The sequence below is a fragment of the Xiphophorus maculatus genome, chromosome 12 (assembly GCF_002775205.1).
Source record: "Xiphophorus maculatus strain JP 163 A chromosome 12, X_maculatus-5.0-male, whole genome shotgun sequence".
NCBI lineage: Eukaryota > Metazoa > Chordata > Actinopteri > Cyprinodontiformes > Poeciliidae > Xiphophorus > Xiphophorus maculatus.
This window is the reverse complement of record NC_036454.1, coordinates 13,346,745-13,374,560: the sequence shown is the minus strand read 5'-3', so window position 1 is coordinate 13,374,560 and position 27,816 is coordinate 13,346,745. Positions and strand designations below refer to the sequence as shown.

The following is a 27,816-nucleotide window of genomic DNA, read 5'->3' as shown; positions in this document are numbered from 1 at the left end:
TTCAGCCAACACTGGACAGTTTTCCAGCAACAGCAGCCTGTTTAAAGTCATGGCACAGTTTAGTGTGTTACTCTAAACCAGTGTTTCTTAATTCCAGTCCTCAGGGATCAGTGCCTTGCATATTTCACATGTGGCTCTGTTCCAGAACACCTGATTCAAATGATTGCATGACCTTCTCTGCAGGCATCAAGTGCTGCTGAAGCCTGTTAATCACCCACTGATTCAAGTCGGGTGTGAAGCAGAAGGGAATCAGCTAAAACATGCAGGGCTGTGGTCCCTGAGGACTGGAATTGAGAAACACTGTTATAAACCATTCGGAGGTGGACACACTGGTGTGCTGTGGACCATTCATTGTCCGATCAATTACAACAAGCTGGTTGGAAGAGAAGAAGCGAAGAAGCCCCGGAACATCACACTGACACCACCAGTAGGTCCGTCACCGTGACAAATTTTGCTGGACAACAAATCGTCCCAGAAGTTATTGTGATAAATTATTAAATTGTTTTGAGATTATTTTCAAGTAATATATTGCAAAAGCACAGTAGTGCAAGAATGTATGGTCTAAGATCAATAAATAAAATGTTCTAACAAACATTTAACACTGAAACTGAAAGACATATTAAATATCCAAAATAAATAAAACAATAAAAATAAACAATGGAGGCTCTGTAAACAAAATTGTCTTTGTACCAAATTGAAGACTTTTGTCATCCAGATTTTAGTAGAAAAAGAGAAAAATTATAAATCAATATAAATAATTGAGCTTATCTTAAATCATGTGATTTATTGATTTATTGCTTATTGTGACAGACATAACCAAGATGAATAGCTGCTGGTATGATTTTCTTTATCTGAGATTTTATGCTGAATTAGGTACAGGTGTGGCTTGTGAAACTAATGAAAAAGGGGGAAAATGGCTTTAAACAATTAATTCCAGTTTCAACAAGAGGATCATTTACCATTTTTACTTAGGGTTAAGTTAGTTTGGATAATCTTTATTCCTTTATGTTTGTTTGATGCTCTGAAAAATATTTGCATGACAAATACAAAAACAAATTTTCGAAGAACTGTATTTGATCTTGTTTGTGGTTTGGAGCCGTTACCTTTGAGCGAGAGCAGAGTCCTCTCCAACGAGTTTAGCGCTGCAGCCTCATCTCTGGCACAGACTTGCTGCAGGAAGCAGTCGGTGTGATGATTCCACAGGGAACATGCAAAGCTGTAGATGCCTGATGCCAGCTGCCAACAATCATAATGACAGTAAAGTCAGTCACATTCACATAGCATTACCGTGGATTTAAGCAGGCATTTCATCCGTGCAACACAAGGGAAATTAATTAATGTTAATTATGTATGAGCATAACAGATCTGCATGTTTGTGAACTGCACCTGTAATACAGACTAATCCTGTTATTGATGCACTCCTGCCTACAAAAGGAAAGTGGAAGTTCTAAGATGGGAGCTGAAAGCTCTTCTTCTTGATAAGGTCAACTTTTGAAGAAAATATCTTTTTAAAAAAATCTCTCAAGACTTAGGGTTTTTAATTCTTAGTGGTTGCCAAACAGAATAAAAAATAGCAAATCCATTAAATCTCTTACAGTACCAAGAGTGACTCAACATTCAGGCATTTAAGTGTGTTAACGCTGGAGCTAAGAAACAAATCAAGAATTGTTCAAATGTGAAATGACATTGAAATAAATAAACATTTATTCTGAGATGAAGGCAAACAAACCCAAGTGAAATCTTAAAACATTAAAAAAACAGTAAACATGCAACAAATACTCAAAGAAAATAAGCTAAGGAGTCAGATGGGGAAAAATTAGATCCAATGGTTGTGTTGGTGATGAGCGCCTGCTGAAAATGAAATCCGTATTTTGACAGCACAGCATAGGCTTTGATATATGTGTTACAGAAACAGCCAGACTGGCAAGTTTTCTGTTTAGAGAGACTTTTCAAGAGCTTCCCACTTTCCATTCCTCAGATCCCAGACTAATCCAATTTATGGAAGCTGAAAGAAATGAAGCAAGGTTGGAAAAAAAATCTCACATTATTCTCATCACTATACCGAACCTTGGTTTGTATTCTTATTGCATCACCTTATATGCAAAAAGCTGAATTTGGCAGGGGACTTGAAACTTGACTTTGCATTTATAAAAATTAAAGATACTTGTGGTTAGCTGCATCTCATCGTGTCTCTAGTGGTACATGGACTATAAGATGCATTTATTTATTTAAGACTAAGTACACAAACCCCCACCTACCAGTAAACTCCCAATCAACAAATTGTGAAATAAATTTAGAAAAAAAATCAGATGGAAAAAAAATATATATTTTTTAACAAATAAAAATGATTATTTATGAAAATTCAAAAATATACTGTTTGCAATACTCTGTAGTGCTACTCACATGAGTGAACAAGCATTTATTTCATCATTAGGTCTGTTCCCTTTACTAATGCTTGTAGTCCCACAATTGCTTATCAAATGATAATCCTTACAAAAATATGCGTTTGACACATTTGCAATGCACTGCAGCCAATATCAAACTGTGTATGAAATAATCAAAGATGGAATTCTTCAAACACAGTGAGACTTATAAAAATATACATTTTTTAAAAATGATAAGGCCTGGATTATTTATGATTATTTAATATAATCACCCATCACTTCAGTATATGTTTCAGTTTTAGGCAAATAAAAAGACTGATCATGCAATGTGTGTTTTTACCTAAATAAAATGGACTCATATGGTTCAGCAGAAGGCTTCTTAAAAAAACGAATTTTCTGATATAAAACATACTGTGGTCCTTAGGTGGAATTTTGCACTAATTAATATTATCAAAGAACAAACAGAAACACTGTTAAAACCAAAAGCTTTGGGCTACAAATCATTAAAAAAAATACAATGCTTTTATTAAATTATTTGCAGCAGACTGAAAGCTTTCAGCATTACAGCTAATAACAGAGATGGAAAATAACTTTATTTACACGGAACAAAAACACTGATTAGAGCACCATTTGAGTTCCAAATACTGGGTTTGGAAAATTACTGCAGAATTACTGAACATCGAAGAAGCCGACATTTTTCCACCTCTGGGTAAAAACGTTCAGTTTTACACAAATAAAACTTAAAAAAATAAATAAAGCCAAAAATCTATGAAAAACACAATTTTCTTCTTCATGCTGATTTTCTATTCACCTCACACAAGCATCACCAAAGGAAACTGAAAATCATTTTATTCACCGCTCTTGCAAAGAAAAAAAAAATCATCATCTTGTAGGATATTGGACCACAACCCATATTTGAGAGCATGGTTTACTAATAGTGTGCCAACAGAAAAAAAAGAAAGAAAAAACATCCGGCAAGTGGTAGCCATGTAGATAGACCCTGTTGATGAAGGAAACAGAGTTTGTGAAGGTTGCCTACAATAGCCAAGATGATCAGTGAAATCTTCTGTTTTTAATTTAAAGCTGCTTTTAAACTTTCTATAGATAAAATGCATTCAGGTATAGTTTATATGGGAACTTTAAGGTACAAAAGCTATATTTAAACAATTCAACCCAAAATGTCAGAAGTACTCCAATGTGAAGTCAAGGCTTTTCCTTTATGTTAAAAAAAGGAGCTTAATTTTTACTTAACACTGAATGTTGCCAACTTTAAATGGAAAGTAGCAAAAGCCTCTGGAATGATGCTGTGCAATAATTAGCATATCCATTTTGCCATTGCATCCTATTTGCATTTTTTCCTGGTGACAGCCATTGTCAGGCTTTTACATCCGGTTGCTTCTGTGCTGCTCACATAGAGCATTTTAAAACTGCTGAATTCCCAATAAAGCTTTTTTCATTTGCATATTTCCCCCCCATTTCTGTTATCAGACACTGAAATGAGTCTGCAATATTGAGAAGCACCCCATTTAACACAAGTTAACCAAAAGCTGCCAAAAAGTCATTTCTAAGCTCCTGTTTTGCACTTATTAGAAAAATGTGATGCCAGCTGACAGAAGACAAACAAATATATATAAGACAGCGCCTGTTCTGTGATTTCTGTTGTACTTGCATACAGCAGGATTGTTCAATAGCAATTGTAACCTTTTTTTTTGTTTCAATGGAGTCACACAAAAAACTTGAAAAGTGAATAAAAAAATAAATAGAGCTACACCCAAACGGCTTGGGGAACTGTACTGGCTATTACAGCAGAAAGTAGTAAGAAGAAGAAAAAAAAAAAAGCAGCTTAAGATTAAGATTAATATTCAACAACCAACACCTAAAGTGAATCCCATTGTACCTTTTAGCCCTTCTTTGTAACCTGTTAGCCCTGGTCCAATTTTAACAACCAATGTTTATTTCCACCCTGTTGCTGCTTGGTTATGTGCTTTCCTTGCGTAACTGAAGCAGAGAAGCCAAGTCATTGGTTCTGGTTGCTTTTTCATGGTGTTAAAAGGTTAAAGATTATATCTGGTATCTGTAAATATCCACTAGCAATTTTAACAGCAATATTATATAATACTGGCCCAAATCTAGACTTTTAATTTAAACTATAAAAACTGTTATATCCAAACAATATAATTTATTTGTCCCCATCGCACAGCTAAGGGGTTCAGTTGCTATTGCCTATTTAATGATTAATCTATTTAATTAAACAGATACAAAGCAACATGTCCCCAAGTGCCAGCCCATCATAAACATAGGATGGGCTGCACAGACCAGTACAGTCATATTTAAAGTAAATGTTTCCTTGAGGTGAACTGCTAAGACAGCAACCCCTGCCAGTATTAACAGAACATAAAAAAGATTAATAGAAAAAATAATTGAAGGCCAAACCTAAAAGAGAATTATCAGTGGAAAGAAGAACTGCCTGACATTAAGAAATCAAACCACAGGAAAAGGAAGCGGGACCTAAAAGGCAGGACTCTGCTCACTTCTTCTCCTTAATATTTCTAAAGACATACCGACTAAAATCACAGGTAAGTGTCCCAGTTTCTTCTTTCAACTTTATATTCTGCATTAACCCCTAACTTCAGAGGTGATTCCACCTGCTGTCAGTCTTATACCTTAGGTACATCACTCATATGCTTTGCACACCCACACCTTGCCTCTACATCCCTCCTCTGCTCTCATTTCTTTCACCATCTAATTACCTTTGCATCTGGCAAAGTAGTACAGTTAGCACTCTGAGCATCAGCAAGTGATCCATCATCCTGCGCACTACCAACCGCTTTGTCTTGGGCTTAAGAACAAAAAGAAGTGCACACACAGCATATAAATGCCTACACACAGAAATGTTACTTTAGCTACACAACTATGTGGTAAAATGGTTGGTTGCTGAGAAGTACAGTAGTTTTGCTTTAGTAGCAGAAAAATTTACATCTTAGATATTAAATGGATAAAAGTGCCAACTAAACCCAAATGTAAGGTTTTTATTAGCATCGAACCCAAACAAAACACGTGACTTCTCCCCTCATAGTGTAAGGGTCAATTGTTTATGAACTACCCTTGAAAACCTGGTTGGTGCAAGGAAGTCTACCGATATACCAATATAAATTCATTCCAGTTGTGATAATCTATGGGGGCAACTATTGAGACACAATTATGCCAGAAGCTTGTTTTTTGGGGGGCCAAAAAGTGTGCAGTTTCTCTGCAGCTTGGTAAGACGGATTTAACCAAATACTAGTTGGGGTGTTTGCATATATTTAAGGCTATCCGTTTACCAGCTGTGGATTGGAGGGAATCCCCATTAAAACTCAAACCAGTGCACCAATTTCTTGTTTTAAAATTCATGGAAGTTATTTGTTGGATCATCAAACATTCTGGGAAAACTTCAATGCATCTTTCATTATGTTGCAGGTAGTGAAGTATGTAAACTTTATCATTTCTGTATCATTTGTGTACCATCAAAATGATACAGAAATGTGCATTTAATATACAAGAGCCCCTGTATATTAAATGTAAGGTGGTGTTGCATACCAACTTTTGAGTATGCTCCAACTAACAGTACAGAACACAGTGTAGGTTGTTCAATGTCAAAGTAATCAGTATATCATTAAAAAACTGCATAGCCTAATAGGCCCTGAGCCCACTATGCATCAAGTTGTCTGTAAAAGGGATAACTTTTGGCATGGATTCTGGCACAGTGCCTTAGCCTCACATCTGAAGTTGTTTTTTTGTCTCTCGCTCACCGATTCCCATGTCCAGTAATCTTTATATTTCTTCTTCTGCTGTTCTTTAGTCAGTTTCTTTCATTATGGGATTTGACCAAAACAAGTGTCTTTGGATATTTTTTATTCACACATTTTATTCTTTCAAGTACTGGATTGTGAAAAGAATGTGTAACTCTGATTTATGTCCCAACATTTATCCCTACAACAAGCAACATACATTTCCAATAAAGAACTTGCCTAAAAAGAAATATGCATATAAAAAGGATGTCACATTATGTCCAACATAAATAGATGAAACTGGAGGAAAGAATCTCATCTTACTTCTTATCCATCTGGTTTCAAAAAGTACTGCTATTAAAAACTACAAAAACCATGAAGAAATAAAGCTAACAAAATTTCCCAAGAGAAAAAATTTTTTTCTCCTTTTTAGGTGTACACTTAAAAAAAACATTACTTTCCTCTGGCACTGAGAGCAAAATAAATAAAGCAGTCTAGAGAATAAGAATTAATAGCAGCTAATTAATAAAAAAAAAAATCTAACTTTGTTAATGTGAACTTACATCTTGAAAAAGACGTCTATCCTGTGCCAAACGTTTGGATGCCAATGTTTTGGTGACGTGATAGAAAGTTAGCAGTGCTCTGTGCTGCAGCAAACCATCTTGACCCTTTACGGATTCGAGCAGAATTGGAATGAGCTCAGGCCATTGCCTCGGGCAATCAAGGCGGGCCACCTTGGCTATCAGTACCGCGATCTGGGTTGCTATCTGTTGGGAAGAAAGAAAAAAAACAGGGTAAACAAACATATCCACAGGCAAGCATTAATACAACAGCAGGTGGTTTTGTCAACTAAACTAAAAGGGAATTGAGCACAACTGCAGAGCGTAACTGATCAGTTCTATTATGAATGTATTGTTTGCAAGCCACTTTTAAAAAGAAGCAGTTGAGTCGATACCACAGACGCACATATCAGGCGTAAGATATATGCGGCACTTATTAAGAACAAGATGATTCCCTTTTGCAAAATCAAACTACCCAAAACTCCTGTTTGATTTTTACTAAACACAAAAATAAACTACAAGCTGGTGGCAGTTTTTATTTGTTAATGCAGTCAAATATAAAAAATTTCTACATTTCATTATTTAAACCTGTGAACTATCAATCAGAACTGGTTCTTGTGATTAGCAATTTCAGAGCAAATTTTTTTTATGAATCCTCTTAATATTTTTAATACATTTCTGCTTTCACTGCTTCTTTATATTAACGGCATGTCTGTAACGCATCACTCAGCTAAGGCTTTAACACAACAGCTCCTGTTTTCATCAATACAGACATGAATTAAGACAAGTACATGCATTATTAGGATGAATGGGAGACTTAACTGTGCAAAACCTGAGTTTATATATGTCCGAATGTTTGCAAAAAGTTTGTGATGTATTTAATGTTGTAACCAGAAAAGTTATCTTTAACAGAAACAATGCATCAAAACATTTATTAGTCTATGTGGACTTTATGTTGGAGTAAAATGTAAGCTTGCATATCTTTTGCAGAGGTCTGACATTTTGATTAGCTTGTTAGAAGTAAAGCTTGTATGGGATCCTCATAAGAAAAGGTCAGGTGCCAAAAGTGAAAAAGACAATATGATACCTTTAAAAGCTTGACCAATTAATAATATTGAGGGCAAGAAGTGCAATACATCAACAATTGACTAAAGCATAATTTTATATGTCAAAATGTAACTAAAATGGCAAAGATATGGGTGCTGTGTTGGCGCAGGAGTAAAGCAAAGCCCGCAGGCTGTCCAGGTTAGCCAATCAGAGGATAGATATTTAATTAATAAGTCGTGGCTGAAGTTTAAAGAGGAACAAAGTAATTAAACACTTAAGTGATGATATAATGACAATGGAAGATCAACAGTGATCTTATATATATCTATATATTTTTTTAATCAAAGATTTATATTTTTTATTTAATGAAGTATTTATATATTTTGGCTAATTTAAATAATCATATACATTTGAATACTTAATATAATTACTACAATTGAATTTAAATGGCTAATTTTAAATAAAATATTTATTTAAAAGTTTTGTATTTACTAGCTTGTGGCACTTCTGGCCCTAGATTCAAGGCAGTGTCAGATTTTTTTTAATGTATTTCTTTTTAAAAATTGTTTTATAAATTATTCCAACAAAGTAGAAAACTGTTCTCAGTCCACAAGTTGGTATATGATCCAGAATCATGCAACCTACTGACCAAGCAATGAATTCTTTTAATGAGACATAGTCATGTTAGAAATATCTATAACCTAATTTGACTCCGTGAGTAATAATATCTGAATACAAGTTTTGCTGTGTCCATCAGCCATTATTTGTTATACGAATAGGTAAGTTCATAGAGTTCATATTTATTATGGAACCTCTAAATGTGGATTTTAATACCATGAAACAGCTGATTGAACAAAACACACCAGCCTCTCTAGAAGCTTGGATTGAAAGAGCAGAGGCTGGAAGTGGTGAGACATATGGAGTTCAAAAGTATATTCATTCCCTGCCATATGGATCCCATCAGTCCTGACATTACATAGCTGTCCCTCAGGGATACACAAGCTGCAGAAACCAGAACTAATGGCCAACGTTCATGGCCACCATTCATCCCCAGTCTTTTCAACCTCCATAATTGGAGGTTGAAATAAAATTACATTAGAAAACTCTAATGGCTTTGTATCAGTTTTCTTGTTCAGCAAGTTTTGTTTAGAGAAAAAAAACAGGTTAAATCCTTTTTGCAATTTTTGCCAGTATATTCCATTCTCCCCACTAACCTGATTGACGGGTTCATTGAAGTTTGTGATAAGACCAGCACGTAGCGATGTCTTCTCCTCCTCTGATAATGCACTGTCAACAAAACAAACAGAGATATTCAGAGGGAGAAAGCAGGCAAGGAGAAAACAATGCACAGTACCGTACAAGTTTAGAGTTTAATGTGTTCTCATAATTCTCTTGATGCGCAATTATTTAATTCATTAAGATTTTATGAAGGCACACCAGCCACAATAACAATAAAGATTGGAAGAATGAGGAACAAATGACTCCAGACTAAAACTGCAACATTGTGGCTGAAGATGAAATGCTCCCCCATCCAGCCTCCTATGTTTACCACCAAGACACCAAGCACATTAACACAGGTGATTGCAATGCACATCCCAAGACACCCACTGTCCTCTCATTTCCATACAAGCAAGTCAATTACATAAACTGGCAATATGGAACACATCAACGTACCTATTTATCATGGGACTAACTAGCTAAAATCCACCGTAAAACAATTGATTGCATTATGCAATTTCAAGTATTTCCCAGAAGGTTCCTACTGTATGCAAGTGACTATGGCACTTACAAGGGATACACCAGTATGAACATTTCAGCATATGTCAATATCTGATATTAATATTATAATAGTATTGCTTTGGCCGATAAACATTTACCAATATTAATACTTCACTACCCTTTCAACACTTTGACTTCACCACTGATCTGCTTCAGTTGCAAGGAACAGAAATAATGAGAACGTAGTTGTAGGTTGACTACTTCTCTAACACTGCTGGGTTATTTTTATAATAAGAAAAACTTTGTACTTTTGTTGCTTGAAGTATTTGTGTGTTGAGCTCTGGGAACAGTCTGCTGCAGGATGTCAGGAGAGTTCAAAGCAATAGGATTCATATTTTAAACTTTTATGAAATCTAATTGTTTCATCTTTGTTTTATTTCCCTTGTGCATTTGCTGTACTGCTTACATCTGTGCCGTCTTATTCGTTTTATTTGTCAAAACACCTTTACATGCAGTACCTAATTGAAAACAAAGATTTCTATTGCTAGTAGCTCAGGTATAATTTTTTCATGTTGTAATCTCAATATTTTGAACAAATACCCTTCAGAGTAGTCACATGATGTTAAAGAGTATAACTGAGTAATACAAATTATTAGGCCTGTCACGATAGCAAATTTTGCTCAGCGATTAATTGTCTCAAAAATTATTGCGATAAACGATAATATTGTTTGAAGACCTTTTTACACTGATTTAATGGAAATGACATAATAATCCATGCGATTTCTTGCCAAAGGTAGATACACTTTATTTTCAAAAGAACACTTAACACTGGAACTGATAAACAAAATAAACAAAACAACCAAAAACAAAAATAAAATGGATTCTCAGTCTCCATTAACAAAAAATGTACTGGAAAAAAAACTAAACATAAAGCCAAAGTGTAAATAAATACTGCATTCAACCAAAAGAGGGCAGATTATGAAGTCTGTATGCTATGTTGCCCTTCAGTAATAATTAGATTTAAATAGAGAAGATGGGCACATCCGACTACATGATGCAATAATTCACACTACATGATTTTTTGCTCCTATTTTTCCCCTTACAACAATCTTAGAACGTTGATCTTTCTAAGATTGTGTGGTGTGTTACGGTAGATCGTCGTTGCCGCTCCGATCTAAATCAGGATTTTCCCCAACTGGGCTCTTTAACGCAGCCCGTTGAATGTGACAGGCAGCCAATCAGAAAGCGCGGATTCTCCTCCACGTTTTCTGAGGGGAAATTACTTCGGGGAATCCCAAACAGCTGACACGGCGCAACCCGAAGTCCAGCGAACATTGGAGATGATATGTGGAAACAACATTAATGTTTATTCAACATGCAAAGAATATAGAAATGACAAGAGGAGGAGTTGGAGCGAAATTGCTACCGCAGTTGATAAACCCGGTAACTTTTCAGCTGTTCTTCGTTAACGTGACGTAAATAGGTTATAATGATTTTCATTCAGTCAGGACTTTACGCTGACACTAGCAACATGCATTGCAGGTAGATTGTAGTAAAGCATTGATTAATACCTGGTTTTAAAATTAGTTCACTGAACTTGTAGCCATTATTTTGTGCCCATTGTTGGACACCACACGGCAACAATGAACCCGATCGAACCGTTATACCTAGGATTTCTGTCGGGTAACATGTGGTCTGTCAGGTTTTGAAAATGGGCCGACAATCGGCCGACAGCTCGTGTGCGCTGGGCTTTTCACTAAGTAAAATGAGGAAGGAGGGTCAGTGGAGAGCACCGGAGTTGAGCCTTTTTTCATTCGGTGTCATTAACAGAAAGAGAAAAAGGCCGGAAGAGACGATAATGCTGATAATTAAAATGACGTCGATAGTTTTAATTTATCGTACGATTAATCGATTTACCGTTTATCGCGACAGGCCTACAAATTATATTTTATTAAGAAGCAACTGCAAAAAAAAAAGTTCTTCTAGTTTTCCACTGGACATAACAGTGGAAAACACCACTGCCAGAGTTCATAAACAACTGAAAACCAACTTTATAGAACATGCACCGCATTGATAAACTTCAAAACCTTTTATCCTTTCAAAATTCAGGCTAATTTAATTGACCATAGTGAAATGAAAAACTGCCCTGTGTCCTGACATAACATTTCAAATGCTCTTTGGAGAGCTTTTTAACTTCCGAATAAAAGAAGCAAGAAATCATCTGGGCTTCTTTGAAAATCAAGGATGTTTTAAGCGCATTAGTGCACAATGCACAGGTAATTTGACAACTGTAAAGTCAACTTTAAAGGTTCTTAAGAGATATTTGCTAGCATATTTTCCAGGGCATTTTTTTCACCCTCTTATTATTTGAGCATTGATTAAAACAGAATGGTACCACTCAAGTGGTCTTTTGGTGGTCCAAGCCTGTCAGAATTTATGTTTATTATATTTTCTTCTCATAGTAAAAAGATCAAACGGACAACAACAAGTGTGATCTATCATCATAGCACACTAAACTACTCTATTAGGGTATAATGATACCTAAAACTCACAAGAACAAGATGGGACACAATATTATTTTAATGAAAATTTCAATGCTTAAATTTGTGCTTCATTTCTTATTCAACATTTTTATAAATTTTTTTAAAAAGCAATAAACTGATGTCTTTTCCAATTTCTTTTAACTTTTCAGACCTAATGACAGTGCTTCAAGTAGGTACGGTCTGCAGTACAACATTTCTGTTTCCCCGGTTGATTCAAATTGTGAGGTAGCTCAACCAACCGCTAAGGGGGTTATGTTGATGGGAGGTGAAGAACTCCTCTGTGCCAAAGCTTTACTGAGACTAAAAGAAAGGTCCCCAAAATGACCAAAGTGGCAGTAACATGTGATACTACAGTACTTGCAACAATCTAAGCAAGTATTAAAGTGAAAAAGTCAATGCCTCAATTTGTCATTTTGCCTTCCAATGCAGTTTTGAGTAGATCATGAGCACAATTTGCCATCCTAAAGACTAAAGGAGAAATCATCATAAATAATGATTTTGAATTGAAAGCTGATTTTAAATTAAGTCATGGTCCCAAAAATTGGAATTGAATTAAATCTTGAGATAAACAAAAGATTCCCTCCCATAGCAACCAGGTACCCAAACATTAAATGTTAGTCTTGAAATATCCCAAAATCAATCTTACATAAGACAGAAGAGGCATGAGTGAATTCACTGAGTATCAAAGCAAACCACAAAGAGATGGATAGTCAGACTAAGAAAGTAAAAAAAAGAAGATGACAGCTGGAGAACCATCAAGCAGATGAAAACTAAAATAGGTAAAAGCCTGGATAAAGAGAAAATGGCGGAAAAGGACTAAAAACTAAGAACAGTTTAGCCTCACAGACAAAAAAGGAGATTAAAACTGATGAATATAGATAGGATATTAGGGGATAAAACATGGAATAAAAGCAAAAAGATGAGGCACATTGCAGAGACAAAAAAGCTGCAGATGGAAGTGAGAGTCTGGGGTTGAGACATGCAGGTACTTACTGAGGGGCCACTCTCCTCCAGTATCTGTCAATGCCATTTTTGAAGTAAAGCACAGCAAGCCATCTCACGTTCACATCCAGCGTATGGTTATTAAAAATATTCTGGGAGGGGAAAAAAAAGAATTTGGACAGTCACCACCAATGAAAGTGTTATAGCTCATAATCAATACCAGACAAGCCAAGGACTGATCCAGTTTTATGACAGTTGCAGCCATACTACAGGGGAAAATAAGTAAAAATCTAAACCAAAATATGACAGGACTTCCACAATTACAGAACAGCTCCTTTTAAAACACAGCACACAGCGACTTTCTAACCAAGGCTGTCCGTGCCATTACTCCTGTCACATCTGAGCTGTAAATTGTGGTAATAAACCCTGAAAACATGTCTGAGTAGTCTGTGTATTCAGAGTTATTTGCGTTAGCACAGCAACGGCAGGAGCTCCATAAAAGACTGGCCACAGTAATATCAGAGATTGGAATCTCAGCTCTCATTTTTTGCCGATTGGAAAGTGTGTCGTTTAAATAACATTTGGGCTTTTGTACAAATGTAAAACATCCATCTGTTGCATCAAGGGAACAGCAAAGACCATTAGCAGAGCTCCACAGCATAACTATTTACTTCTAATATGCAAGTGAAAAACAGCCTGCTGCCACTTGGCTTTTATCAGATCCAGTCAGCAAAGCTAGAATTAAGCTGGTTTGGCTCTCTTTTGATCAATTCACACAGACACTGCTCTCCAGAAATAACAGACATATTGTGCACCCTGGCTTAATTGGGACCACGGCATCACAAGCAGCTGCACAAAGGACAACTTTCTTGTGAACATTTCTAGTAAGTGTTGAATCGTCTGTGGAACCGACGACAACACTACATTAGAAGTCGAAGCGGTTTCAACGTCGCTCTCAGAAAACCATCAGAAGACTCCCTTGATGATGAGGTCTAGAGACGGGCTTTGGATTGCCTGAAGTTGCATGTTGTTACATGCACTTCCCAGTAGGAGATTCTTCAAGTGAGACACTTGAAACAAGAGGTATTCCAATGTGGCAGCATAGGTGGAAGACATGGGAGGCAGATAATTATCCAAATTGTGCGCGGCAGATGATGTTAATGGCCCAAGGCGGACGAGGGCTTCTCATTATGTAAATTTGTCTATATCAATACTACACATAATTAGAAGTGCAATATTGTGGCATAAAAATAATCAAATGGCAAGAAAAAGGGAGAATCAGTCTCATGGTTGAACTCTAGATTGTTTACAAGAGACAAATAGCTATTGTCAAAGTAAAAGCTGACAGAGCCTCTTTATGCACTTCATTTACTTTTATGTAGATTAGAATATTTTGATAACCATAAAATGCCCAATACACAAAAACACGAATCGAGGGATCCAATTCCTAATCCTTACCATGCAGTAAGCAACAAAGCAATGACAAAACTGTAGATTTTGTGTCATCTTCTACCTCGTAATATGTGAGAATTACTCTCTAACGGAACCTCTCTTGTAAAGTATGTGTGAAATAAAGTTGTGGAAAAATTTCAGGCTAAACTAGTTGTGCAATACACATTTCACACATACTCTACAGGTGTATAATGTGTGAAAACAACCATAAACAGCAGGTAAAAATAATTACAATGACATCACCCACAATGTACCATTTGAACAAAATACAAATATAAAAAAAGAAAGGACACTTGATTCAGAAATTATAAAGCACACACAGTTTATATTCTGGAAGTGATCCTGTCACTACCAACACAGCAAAAACATAACCTGTTTAAAAAAACTACTTCAGCTTAAATAAGACAGTTTTCAAATTTAAACTGATGACTTCACTTCATTACTTATTAAAATGCTAAAATAAAATAAAAATGGTAATTTTATCTGCGTGTTGACTGGGAGGTGTTTGTTTACATCTTCTTGATTACATGCAAAGCACTCCTACTGACAAAATAAAACAGAAAATATTTTTCTTCCCCATGACTGGTTCTTAGTTCTTTGTGTTTTGCTAAGCAGAGCACATACTGGGCCAATTTCATTACAAATTGCAGAGATGAAAGTGAAACGCATCTCATCATTCGAGTCTGGCGAGAACAGTAAACAAATAGTTTTCCTAAAATATCTGAGTAATCGCTCTGGTGGATTGCACTGTGTACTGACCGACTTTATGAACCACCTTTGCATCTTTACAGATACCGTCTGTGGTCTAACTATCAGCAACCAAATCTTAATAAAACCTTTCAGTAGCAATATGAGTAATTCTTTAACACAAATTAATACCCAGCTGTCTGTGATGTACTGCTCGCTTTTTTGGCAACTTCAAATTCTTCCTGTGATTACAACTATTGTGTGAAATTGTCAGGATGAATTATCAATCAAAAAAGAAGGGGTGCATAACCCCTCATTTTGGTATTGCTAAATGTAATGATGATGATAGATTTTCCCCTTTAATTTAAAAAACGATCCTCCGATTCTAACTTTACAGCAGCCAGTTTTCTGCTTCATCTGCCACATTCATCAAACTGACAATTTGTTCAAGTTTCTCACAGATTTTATTACACTTTCATATCGTAACTCACCAGAAGTACTGAATAGAAGCCCGGCTGTGTCTCCCACTGCCGGAGCTGCTCCTCTGCAGGCTTCAGCACAGCTGTGTCCTGACTGGTGGCTTGGGTTAAGGCCTGCAGCACCACTGAACTGGCACTGTCCACATCCATGGCTGGATATACCTGCAGGACACCATGAGAAGGAAGGAAGAGAGACAAGCTAAGCATAAACAAAAAGTGAAAACTTCAGGTTTACTTGAAAGAAAATTTAAATTATTTCATCGTGCGGGGAAAAAAAGAAGTAAAACAACTTCAAGAGCAAACTGGAGGAGTCGATTTGCATCTACAAAGAACACGAGAACATGAAACACTCTCTTTTACTTTATGACTGAATTACTTCGACCCCCTTTCATAATAGATCAAGCGGTGCTGAAACCCGTACCGAACTGAATAAAAAAAAAAAGCTACAGATCTTCAATAAAGAGAAGCATACCCAGGAGAAACAGTTGGAGACGTCAGTGACATGCAAACTCTTTATATATGTCCCAGATGTTACTTAAGCACCCCAGTTTCACACACCCAAAGACGTTTTCCATCTCCAAGAACAAGTCTGACTAATTTGCCTATGTGTTTCAGATACGAAGTTAAACTGCTGCATAGCCACACCTGCTCTCGGGTCATGCTTTTAATTGTAGGGAGGATATATCCGGTGAGGGGAAAAAATACATTACCCTGCAAATACACAGCCACTAGTTTCACCATACCAATTAAAAACCATAAATTAGAAACAAGAATTAACTGCTTCAACCATCTGAAAAATTGGCCATTTCGGAAAACATGATGGATTATCTTTGCATGTTTTTTAATGGATTGTATGTTGGTTGAGTATTAGAATTTCAGGAAAGGGGAGGGTTAAAACTTGAGCAAGGTTGCCATCTACAGACCAGAAACAAATATTCACTCATACACAACAGAATTCTTCAGGAATTGCAAAAGAATAAGACTTGCCTCTTTCTCAACATAGCAATAAGACAGCAATGAGTGGTCGATATCTGAACAGTTAAAACCAAACCTGTAAAATATTAAAACTAATTAGAGAAATAAAAAAACAAGAATCACTTTTCATTCTTTTAAAATGTAATGCTGCTTCTCAGTTATCTGACAGTGATATATTTCAGGTATTTATTGCTGTCAGTTTTGATAATTGTCAGTTTTTTAGATAGTGAAAATTGTACACCAAAATGAATTAAAAAAGGATGTCTAATACAGAAATTAGAGGTGTGGCGATCAATCAGCCACCGATCATAATCAGCCGATTTCCATGAAAAGTGTATGATCGGTGATCGCCGATCACTGTCTCTTGTTACCAATCACCAAAACCGATCACATTTATCTCACTTCGCAGCTTGCGTGTGCAGCTTATCTCCCTTTTTCTTCACACTGCGCAAGCGCACAGCAACAAATCCTGTTGTGTGGAACTATACCACTCAGAGTGAATGGGGACACTTGCGTGTTGCGGTGGAAAATTTGGTGAAGCACCAAATCCATCAACACAATGGATCTAATATGGCATTTAAAAAACAAGCACTTGACAGAATTTGGCTGTATCGAGACTCACTGCAGGAAAAAAAAAAGGACATCCGGAGCGGCCGAATAGCAGGTAAGCAGTGCACAACTACCAACATTCACCCAGTTTAGCATCACGGTCAGAAAGCTAAACAAATAACCCTAAAAATTATTCAAGACTTCGAGCTGGCAGTGTAAGCTCCCGCTGTGGGACCGTCGCTACGCGCTACTGGTGGTAATATTTCACAGACGTAGCGCTGCTCAACTTCCACCAGACAGTGAACTCTCTCACTGAACATATGCTTAAAGCTGCAGAATGTAATTTTAAAAAACAAAAGCTTTTAGACATGTATTAAAATATGTGTATTATGTCTAAATTAGGTAAATTTATTGCCAGATAACATAGCATCATTTATACCTAAACCAAAAAAATTTACGATTGGCAAAGATCGGCCTTATGGATAATCTGTTAGAGAATCGGCAGCAAAAAACCTGATCGGAGCATCCCTAACAGAAATACCTTGATGTGGTCTTAAAAAACTTCAAGGGGAAGACTATTGACTTGTCAGTTGTCCCCTAGACAGTGAAGAACACACCTCAGAGGGAGGATATGCCACTGAAGGTCACTGCTAAAGAAGCTGGCAGTTCACAGAGTACTTTATAAAAGCATATTATATTGGCATATTATTGGATTAAGCAAAAGAAAAAGTGTGGTAGGAAAAAGTGCACAAGCAACAATTACAACAGCAGCCCACAGAGGATTATGAAGCAAACTCACTGAAATGTAACCGAGACAATGTCAAAAGCACCTAAACAGGGGAAAGGAGAAAAAGGATTGAACTCAGTTCTCCAAAGAACTCTTTTCAGGTGAAAGCAAATTTTGATGTGGAAATGAAGGTCTCTGACTCTCAACTTTAAACTCTAAAGCAAAAGTATCCAACTCCAGTCCTTGAGTGCTACTGTGCTGCAACTTGTGGATGCATACCTGTTCTAAAATACCTTAAACAAACAGCTGAAATAAACTCTTAAAAAATTAAGATATATCTATTTGAGTAATGAACCTTTACAAGCCACATCTTTAAAATTGTCAACTGAAAAACATTTCAGTTTAATAATAGCAATAATAATTGTAACATTTGAATATTTTCTAATTTATTGAAATGTGCCTGTAATGCTTGCAGGGCATGGCTTGGTTCTAGGGAGCTAAGTTAATGCCATTTAGACATCAAACCCTAAACATTGTTGCTCCGCAAGCAAACACTCAGATTGGCAACTGGGCTCTGCAATGCAAGTTCAATTGTAGCACAAAGTAGTACAATTGGGCTCCCAAATTCAGGTAAACGGCTTCAGAATGGCTGAAGACACAAATTATGAGGATCACTGCATTTTTATAGGCAGCTAAAACTGTAAAACTAATAGAGAAAGAAGTGAACATAAGGACGAGGGCAAAAAACCAAATAGTAAGGGAAAGATGGCTCAGTTGCAGCCTAAATCCAAATTATGCAATATTCAACAACTGTATTGTAATTGCATTATTCTTTACAGTTTTGAGCCCCAACTAAAACAGAAGTAAACGAGACTTTCTAGAAAGCTGCTTAGCATCACGTGAAAGATGAATCACCGTATATTAATATTTACAAACAATGATTTCACAAGGGTATATGCACATACCAGTTTTGGTATTTGCTTTGAAATCCTGCTGATTATTTTATACGGTAAGATGTTCAAGGCAAGGTCTGCAAATGTATTTAGCTTTTTTGTCTGGCTTCAACTGTGTGGCACACATGTTCATCCAATGTGTGCCACAACGTAAACATTGCTCTAACGCAAGGGGTTAATCGGATGCTAGACAGTTTAATGTCTTATGCTTTCTGCAGACAACACAGCCCTTGCTGAATGCCATCGTCATCATCAGATGCTTCGGTCTGTTACCTTATACTGTGAGTATACTTAACCAGAGACCTCTGTTAGAGTATTTATTGCAATGCTTAAAATGCTGCGTGTCCATAAAACTGTCATGTTCTTCTAGAGCGAGATCTAAACTAGCTCTAAGACATGTTCATATTCAAACATGAGCTGTCGGGATTCGGAAAAGAATCCCGACAGCTATGTCATGACAGCTTGCTTCACATCACCATTCCGCATGTCACTAATTCATAAAATACAAGCAGCTCATTTAATAATGAGTTATTCAATGTACACATCACTAAACACCACAGCTAACTTTGAGCTAACTAGCAAGCTAAACTTCTTCAACCAGAAACCCACGGCGGTGCGTCAACGTTGAAACTGGTCACTTATTATGCGTCCTGTAATCGAATAAATGAGGTTTAAAAACGAGTAAAAAGGTCTCACCTCAAAAAAATCCGAACGAAAAGTGAAAGCGTAGTAGTAACAGTGGCGACCGTAGAAGCTCTGCCAGTCGTTTCAATGTAACGAGCGATGGAAACACGCTGGTTGGAATGGCGCGACTTGCAGCTGGCGCATGCTGATGACGTATGAGGTTCAGCGTGCTCAGTCATGGGATTCTCGGCTCTGTTCACGAACAAGAACCGAATGTGTTCAAGTACTCCAAGTACACCTCGCTGCAGCAAACAGAAAGGGGCGGGGACGGACCACTGTCAATGTGTTAGGCTCCAAGAACCACTCGCACCCTTCTTTTTCTTTTTCTTTTGTTGCGTTTTTATGGCAGTTTACAGACTTTGTGCATTACCGCCATCAACTGGACGGAGATGTAACTCACTCTCACCCTAGTCCTACTCCTAGATTTTATAATACAATACAAAGATTGTATTATAAAACTTTATAATACAAAAGAAATGTGTATTATAAAATGGTACACATCCTTATCATCTTATACCAGATAATTTGTAGAACAAAAACAAGCAAAAAAACAAAAACTAACTTAGAATTAAATACTCCAAAGAAAGTGAAATTGTCAAATTTTGTAAGATTCTAGTGAACTGGAAACAGACTAGTTGATTTTTAAATTTCAAATACTTTACAATCACAATATACTTAGATTAGTACATATTTCAATTTGGAAACTGTTGATTAAAATGGGAATTCATTTTATGTAGAAAGAACATACAATTATAATTGTTTTATCAATTATTTTTTTAATTTAGAACTCCTATTCTGCAGCTCATTTCAAACATAACACATGCCTGTTTGCAAAGTTGGTTTTTTTTTTTTGCTTCTTAGAAAATCTGTGCACTGAAAACAGTCCTGGAGCACAGAGACTGCATCCCTGGGCCATGCAGTGACTCTCTTCTTAGTTGGCCTAATCCATCTCATCAGCATAGGGTATGCTGGCTCCAGCAGCATGAAGATGTGGTCGGAGAGGCCAAGATGGGGGCGAGGAAGAGTTTTGTATGCACAGTGAGTGTTAGTGTACACACAGTCCAGAGTGTTGTCTCCCTGTGTAGGAAAGGTGACATGCTGGTAAAAACTAGGCAGATTGTCCGTCAGTTTCATGTGATTGGAGTCCCCCACAACCATATAAAACACCTCCAAGGGCTTTATCTGCAGTGAGCTAATGGTGTCATACAGCTACTTCGATGCTTTGTTGCCATTAGCACCCGGCGGGATGTAAACAATGGTGAAGAACACCACAGTAAACTCCCGAGGTAAATAGTACCGCTGACAATTCACTGTCATAAGTTCTATCTCTTCAGAGCTGCAGCTTTTGACCAGTCCACAGTAACCTTCAATCATAAACATACACAGTCCTCCTCCCCGTCACAGTCCGGTCACAGACCGCTTGGAATAACTGAAGACCATTGATCTGGAAGGCTGAGTCTGGCCTGTTGCTGTTAAGCCAGGTTTCTGTTAGACACCTAACAGCCCAGTTCCTCATCTCTATAGAAGCACTCAGCCTCAGATGTAACAAATGCACTTTGTTATCCAGTGAGCGGACATTAGAATCGGTGGCTTCCTAGCCATCAACTGGGCCAACGCGCTTCCCCCTCTTCTGTTTTCGGGCAGATAGTTTCCATTTGAGTGTTGTTCCTCGCAATCTGCTGCGCCAGTCCTTTGTCCTTAGGAGGCGCTCTCTGCCAAGTGTGGATTTCAGCCGCAAAGATATATTAACAGACAAGCTGTCTCCAATAGCCATCATTTCGGCCGAGCTGTAATTTAGCTGTGAATATGTGCAGCTGAGTAAGTTAATTTAGGGAAGAAAAATCTACAAGATGTTCATGGATGGGTATTAAAGAGAATTATCCTTTCTCCATTTAGATTCTTGATGTATGAAGTTGAAGAAGAGTCAGTGAGTTAATTCTTGAATTCCATTTATTAAGACTAAAATACAGCACTGGTCTATTTGTTCATGCTATCCTTAGGGCTTAACAGAGCAAAATGGCATCTAACAGCAGTTCTTAGTTCTCTCTGTTGGCCTCTATGTAAGCTACTCCCTAAAGAGGGCGTTCCCTAGTGTGTCATTTCCTTTAATCTTAGTTTTGAGGGCATTCCCTAATGTATAATTTCCTTTAACTTTGTACGTGTACTCTGGATATGTGTGTGTGTGTGTGTGTGTGTGCGTGTATATACGCGTGTGTATGTAGCTAAAAGAGATAGAGGAAAATAGAATTATTTATTCTCAACAGTACAAACAACAAGCAGATTATTAACACTAAGAGGCAGCTATGAGGGACCCTATGAGTGGACCTGAAGGAATACACCTCCTCTGTCCTGGGCTTCATGTCCAAGTGTGCTGATGATGTCACCACCAACAAGACATCATCAGCTTTCTGGTTCGGGTTTCTGGTAGCGAACCAGAATCCCTGGCTTTCAGCTCTAGCGTCCCTGCTGAAAGCTAGGGACGCTACAACATTAGGAATACACAATGCCCAAGGGACCCCTTGCTGCCAGATGAACTCATTAAGTTTCATGCCTGCTTTGAGGATTCTAAGTCTCCCCTCAGCACCACTTATATCACCACCTGGTAACACGCCCCTCTGTGTGACCACAGCAGATATGAGGAAGTCCCTCCAGGAAATCAAAGCCCATAAGGTTGCAGGTTCCAACAACATCCCTGGGTGGGTCCTGAAGGACTCTGCACATCTGCTGTCTGAGGTGTTGGCAGACATCTTCAACACCTCCCTGTCACTGGCATCTGTCCCCACCTGCTTAAAGATTGCCACCATTGTCCCTGTCCCCATCATCCCACCAGCATCTCTACTTCCTCTGGGAGCTGCAGAGAGTTGGACTTGGGAGCTTAATCCTGAGGAGCTTTTATTGGTGTGTGGTGGAGAGCATTCTCTGCACCTACAGCAACGTGTGGCATGGCAGCTGCACTGCTCCTGAGAGGACGGCTCTGCAGAGCATGGTTAAGACGCCACAGAGGACTGTGGGGAGCAGCCGTTCCTTCACCATAGACCTCTACACATCACAATGCATGAGGAGGGCGCTCAACATTATGAAGGATTCCATCTATCCTGTCACAGACTGTCCCAGCCACTTCCCTCAGGCAGGAGGTTAAGGAGCATCCAGAGCAAGACCACCAGGCTGAGAAACAGATTCTCCCCTGCAGCCGCCAGACTACTGAACGCAAGCTGCATTTAATTTAGTTACATCTTATTTTATTTATTTACACAATAAAAAAAAGTGGAATGTAAAATGATTTATTACAAAAAAAGATGGTTTCACAAAACCACAACAGAGTACAATTCAACCCAATTAAAGCAAAAGAAAAGTATTAACAAATTCAAAAATTGTTAAGTGCAAATTAAATTACAAAATGTTCAAACAAGTCAGTCTAAAGTAAACTAAAAACAACCCAAAAGAAAGGACACAAAGGGAGCACCAAACCTCCCAAACAAGAGCTTCTAGCTTGTATAAAATCAGTCTAAAGCAGAATCAAACTACTTAGCAGAACAAGCAAGAACAAAATGTCTCAAAACTATCCAAAGCCATTACACTCACCAAAGGTGGGGGACAGCTTAACAAAACCTCTTCCTGCTAACTGCCCCACTGGTGGAATGGTTTCAGGAGCCTTTTATATGGTGCAGGTGGACCTCATTAACGTCTGATTGGCTTGACAATCCTCTGCTGGTCTCCTGCAGCCTCCAAGTAGCCAATCAGGAAGGTTTTCTGTGACAGCTAAACCTGCTTAACAAAAAGAAACCTGCATGTGCATGGGCATGTGAGATACAGGTAGGTAGAAAGCACTTCAGTTGGAGCAACTCTCATGAAGTTCAAACAGGAAAATGAAAACAAAGTCGAGACAGCCTGGCAATTGAAATAACAAAGACTGAAAGCTGTGCCTTATCAAAAGCAAATGATCTGAATGAAAACAACAGCATCTGAGGGCTCTCTGTTTGACTAGACGAGTAGCTGTAACACAACTTGACTGGCTGGAAACCTGGAGGAGCTCTGGGATGGCAAGCGCATTCCAAGAGATGGTATCTGTCATAGTTCATAGTTTGTTTTTGCTTGCAATTTTTCTATTCCTCTCAGGAATTTTTCTCATATGATTCACTTTTTATTACAATGTATAAGCTGGTCCCTGTTTGATTTTGGAAATATTGGTTATGCTGCTGCCTGACTTTTTTGTTTCCCTACTATTTTTTCATCCTGGTTACGAATGTACGCTCATAGTCAGTTTGCGACTCAATTGTGCTACATAATGATCCTAAAATACTACTTTCTACTACTTTGAGGGAATACACTGAATTGTTATCTTGATTTTGAGAATATCATCCCTGGTTTGGCTGCACCTACTGTGCAATAGATTATCAAATTCCTTGGCTATGTCTTCTGTATTCTGCATTTGGATGTTTTCTTCATCATTGTCTCCTTCTTTCTGGCAATAACTGAAACCACAAAAGCACAAAATAAATAGTTCGAAAACAAAAATTAAGTTTAATCACAAATCAATTTAACATAAGCTATCAAATTAATGGAGAAGCTCAGAAAACACTTAGCAACACAGAACAATGAGCCGAGGAAAGTAGACACACAAAAGAACATAACTGATCAAAAGCATGACCATTACAGTAGATTTCCGCTTAAGGACACTTCTCATTGTGCCAAATCAAGCAGGCAGCAGCAAGGGTCATACAAAAGTATAAGGACAAACAGTGTTGTCACTGTTGACAGATTGCACCTCTAGGACAAAATGACCACAATCAGACAGACAAATTTTCCCAATTGGCTAATCAAGTGACTAAGTAGGCAGATAACAACTTCTTAGGGGTCAGTGAGGAGAAATAAGTGTCGAGGAAGGCAAAGATTTTCCTGGAAGTCAACTAAGTAGCCCAGACGCCAGGAATTCTTCTGTGATCAAAGATTGTTGCTGTATGACAGTCTCATTACTGTCATAACATTCTATCATCTCCATTTCTGGGCACCAGAGATGACATTGCACAGCCACAAGTCATGGATGACCCCATCAGTTGTTGTCAAGCTCTGCTAATCCTTCTCTTTTCTAATAGGGCTCTGGGTGTACGTTGAGATTTGTTGGCCTGTCAGAAAATTAGTCACTGTCCCAATTTTAAGTAATGTGGGACCTTTTCATCCAGTATTTTTCTGTAATACCTTCTCATCAGTTATGACCAACTTTCTTGTCTCTGCTTAATATCACAAAACCGCAATGTCAGTCACATGGAGAAGTTGTGGGAAGATTTGAAAAGGCATGCATGAGTGAGGTGCCCAACAAACTGGACTCATTTACTGTACACCAGCTCTGTAAGGAGGAATGAGCCAGAACTCCAGTAGTGTACTGTGAGAAGCTTGTGGAAGGAAACCCAAAAGGTTTGATCCAGGTCATACAGTTCAGAAGATACTTATCCTGGATAGTGACCAAATAGACATAAACTTTTGAATTTGAGGAATGTAAAAAAAAAAAAAAACATTTCTAAAAAATGTTCTTGTCAAGTTTTCTGGCATTTAGCAAATTTAAATGATTTTGCTAATTCTAACTAACCTTAGTCTGATTTAACTTCAGACAATGAGGAAATTATGTGTTTGTGTCTTTTTATTCAGTGTATCTACATATCTGGTTTCAACTGTGCATCTATAACCTGACAGGTGTGTTTGTCTGACTCCTTCATTAAAATATAAATACATATTTTAATTACTTACTTACATGTTTAGAACAATTGTATTTATTGATGAGCTATGCCTTTCAGATTTTTATTTTTCAAACAAATGTAGAAATTCTGCATTACTTATTAGTTTATCCTATTAAATCACACTTTGAAGTTTGTGCACATAATATGACAAAAATGTTCTTTTGGAAGATGCTGTAGGTTCAAAAGCTAAAATAAAGAAGATTTGTATGCACTGGACTTACAATTCACACTACATGTTAAGGAATTGTTTGTAGACCTTAATAAAAAATGCAGCGAGGTGCATTGTGGTATATAATTTCCCCACAAGCTCTAAGCAGACACTGAGGTATAGTTTTTTTCTAAATGTAATTAATACATTCTTTTGTTTAATCATGCTTGTGGGGGGAATGGCGATAGCATAGGAGTAAAGTGTGCTACCCATGTAGGCCTCAGTCCTACACTCACCCATCACAGCCTCACATCCTGACCTGTTGACCTGTTTTATGTTGTTGCATTTTTTTCCCTTTCTCACAGCCCGATTTCCTGTCAGATCACTTTCAATAAAGGCCACTATGACTTCCTTGAGTGTTTTGAGAACCCCTTCATTATGTATGTTAAAAATGTAAACATGCCTGACGACAGTATATGTCATTTAAAGAGGCGGACACTGCAGTTTCTAAATATACTGTAAGTAATTCTCTTAAGTTACATACACACTGAAAAAAATGAACTTAGGGGTTATTACATTAACAAAAGAATATCATGTACTTTTAACTAAATAATTTCATGTTTGAAACGAAAACGTGATAAAATCATGTTGGATAAACAAGAAACTCAACAACTTAACATTTATGAATTTTAATCATGTTGAGATAACATGATTCATTATAGTCAGATTGATCTCCCTCCGAAGAGGGTCTAGCGAGATCAGGGGATCACGCGAGATTATGGAAGATCACGCGACATAACTGTTTTGCGGCTGGGAAAACTTCAAAGCGGTGTTGTGTTCTGTTTTCTGTGTGTTAATTTCGAGTTTTCGGTGTCTCTGTGTCTCCGTGTTGTCCTGTTCTCCCCTTGATTAGTTCCCAGGTGTTTCTTGTTCCCTGATTACCCCCAGTGTATTTAGTGTCACCTGTGTGTCGGGTCCTCGTCTAACGTGCGTGCTGTCATTCGTGTTGTCCATTCGTGTTAACGGTTGCTACCGGTGTCGAGCCCTGGCTTCTGCTCGGCCGTGCTGCCCGTTGATTGGACTGTGTTGTCTTTATTAAAATCAATCATTCATCTTACCTGGGTCTGCTGCGTCTGCCTCACCGCCTCAACACCACCAACTCCTGACAAGCGGTTTTAGCTACACATTAAACTATGGATATTTGTTTTTTTCTGCAGGGCACTATTGGCATTTAAGAACTGCACTGTAACAAATGGCTGTAAAAACTACAGCATGGAAATACAATAACCCCTAATTATCTATTTTGAAAATACAGTTCTGTTGTATGTTTTCTAATTGTTCAATGTTCTTTCTACCCTTTCACCCAGTCCTGTCTTAAAACACTTAACATAATTTAACTTAACTTAAAAAATCGTCTTTGAATTAACGTAATTAAATCATGGAAAGAATTTCCACACGATTAAATAGCTTTCTTTCAGCATGAAGCATGTTTGTTGAGCTAACTTAATTTACATGAGTTGGATCAACTTAATTGAGTAGTGTGAAGGTACCACTGTAACATAAGTTGGTTTCTCAGGCGTGCTGTGGTGGCGCAGGGGGTTAGCAGGCCCCACATTTGGAGGCTTTTGTCCTCAACGCGGATGTTGCTGGTTCGACTCCCGGTGACCTTTGCCGCATGTCCTCCCCTCTTTCCTGTCTGCCTACTGTCGCAAAAAAATACGAGCCACTAGCGCTGCAAAAACTCTTCGGAGAAAAAGAAAGTTGGTTTCAACTAATGCAATTTTCTAAATTTGCTTTAATCTTAATCAAGTTTATTTTGTCCAAAACATTGCAAATTAGTTGGGCTGGCTTTTTTAAATTACATTGGGTCCATCTATAGTAAACGAGTTGAATCAACCTTAATAAATTAAATTGAGTCAACACATTTGCTTTAAATTGGAATAACCATTATAAATTAAGTTGAGCCAACTCCTTTTATTTAAATTAGAATAACCACAATATATTAAGTTGAGCAAACACGTTTGATTTAGAATCACCAATAGAATAACTATAATAACAATTGTAAGTTGAGCCAACACAATTGCTTTACATTGGAATAACCTTAATAAATTAAGTTGACCTAACATGTTTGCTTTAAATAGGAGTAACAGAATCACATGGTGCTGAAATAAAGCAAAGTAATCAGGTGAAAATCCTTTCCATCATTTTTTTATGTTCATCCAAAGAGTTATTTTTTTCAGTGCACTGTTGTATTTGATGCCTTGACATGGAGATGATGTGTGAAGTTTGTGGTGGCTTACATTATGATCAGGACTCTGTAAGGGGCACTTTGTTGATTTGTTTGTATTTGGTTTGAACATAGTGCTACTGTTTAGCTACATCTTACTGATAGTTTGAGCTGTGTTTTTTTTAAACTGCTAAAAATGTTCAATAAAGATATTTTGGCAAAAATAAGAACAAAGAAATAA

The 27,816-nt window shown here is 37.5% G+C and overlaps 1 protein-coding gene across 1 annotated transcript in view; it reads right to left on the bottom strand.

Moving 5' to 3' along the window:
- ipo11 (importin 11) overlaps positions 1-19,711 on the bottom strand; it is a 111,408-nt gene extending 91,697 nt beyond the window's left edge. Inside the window, exons 1-6 of the mRNA XM_005795039.2 lie at positions 19,481-19,711; positions 15,593-15,742; positions 13,014-13,114; positions 8,973-9,045; positions 6,715-6,918; positions 1,104-1,236 (exon numbers count right to left, since the gene is read on the bottom strand). Of these exons, the coding sequence (XP_005795096.1) occupies positions 1,104-1,236; positions 6,715-6,918; positions 8,973-9,045; positions 13,014-13,114; positions 15,593-15,730 (649 nt within the window). The 5' untranslated portion in view covers positions 15,731-15,742; positions 19,481-19,711. The remainder of the gene's footprint in view (positions 1-1,103; positions 1,237-6,714; positions 6,919-8,972; positions 9,046-13,013; positions 13,115-15,592; positions 15,743-19,480) is intronic.
- Positions 19,712-27,816: the final 8,105 nt, after the last annotated feature.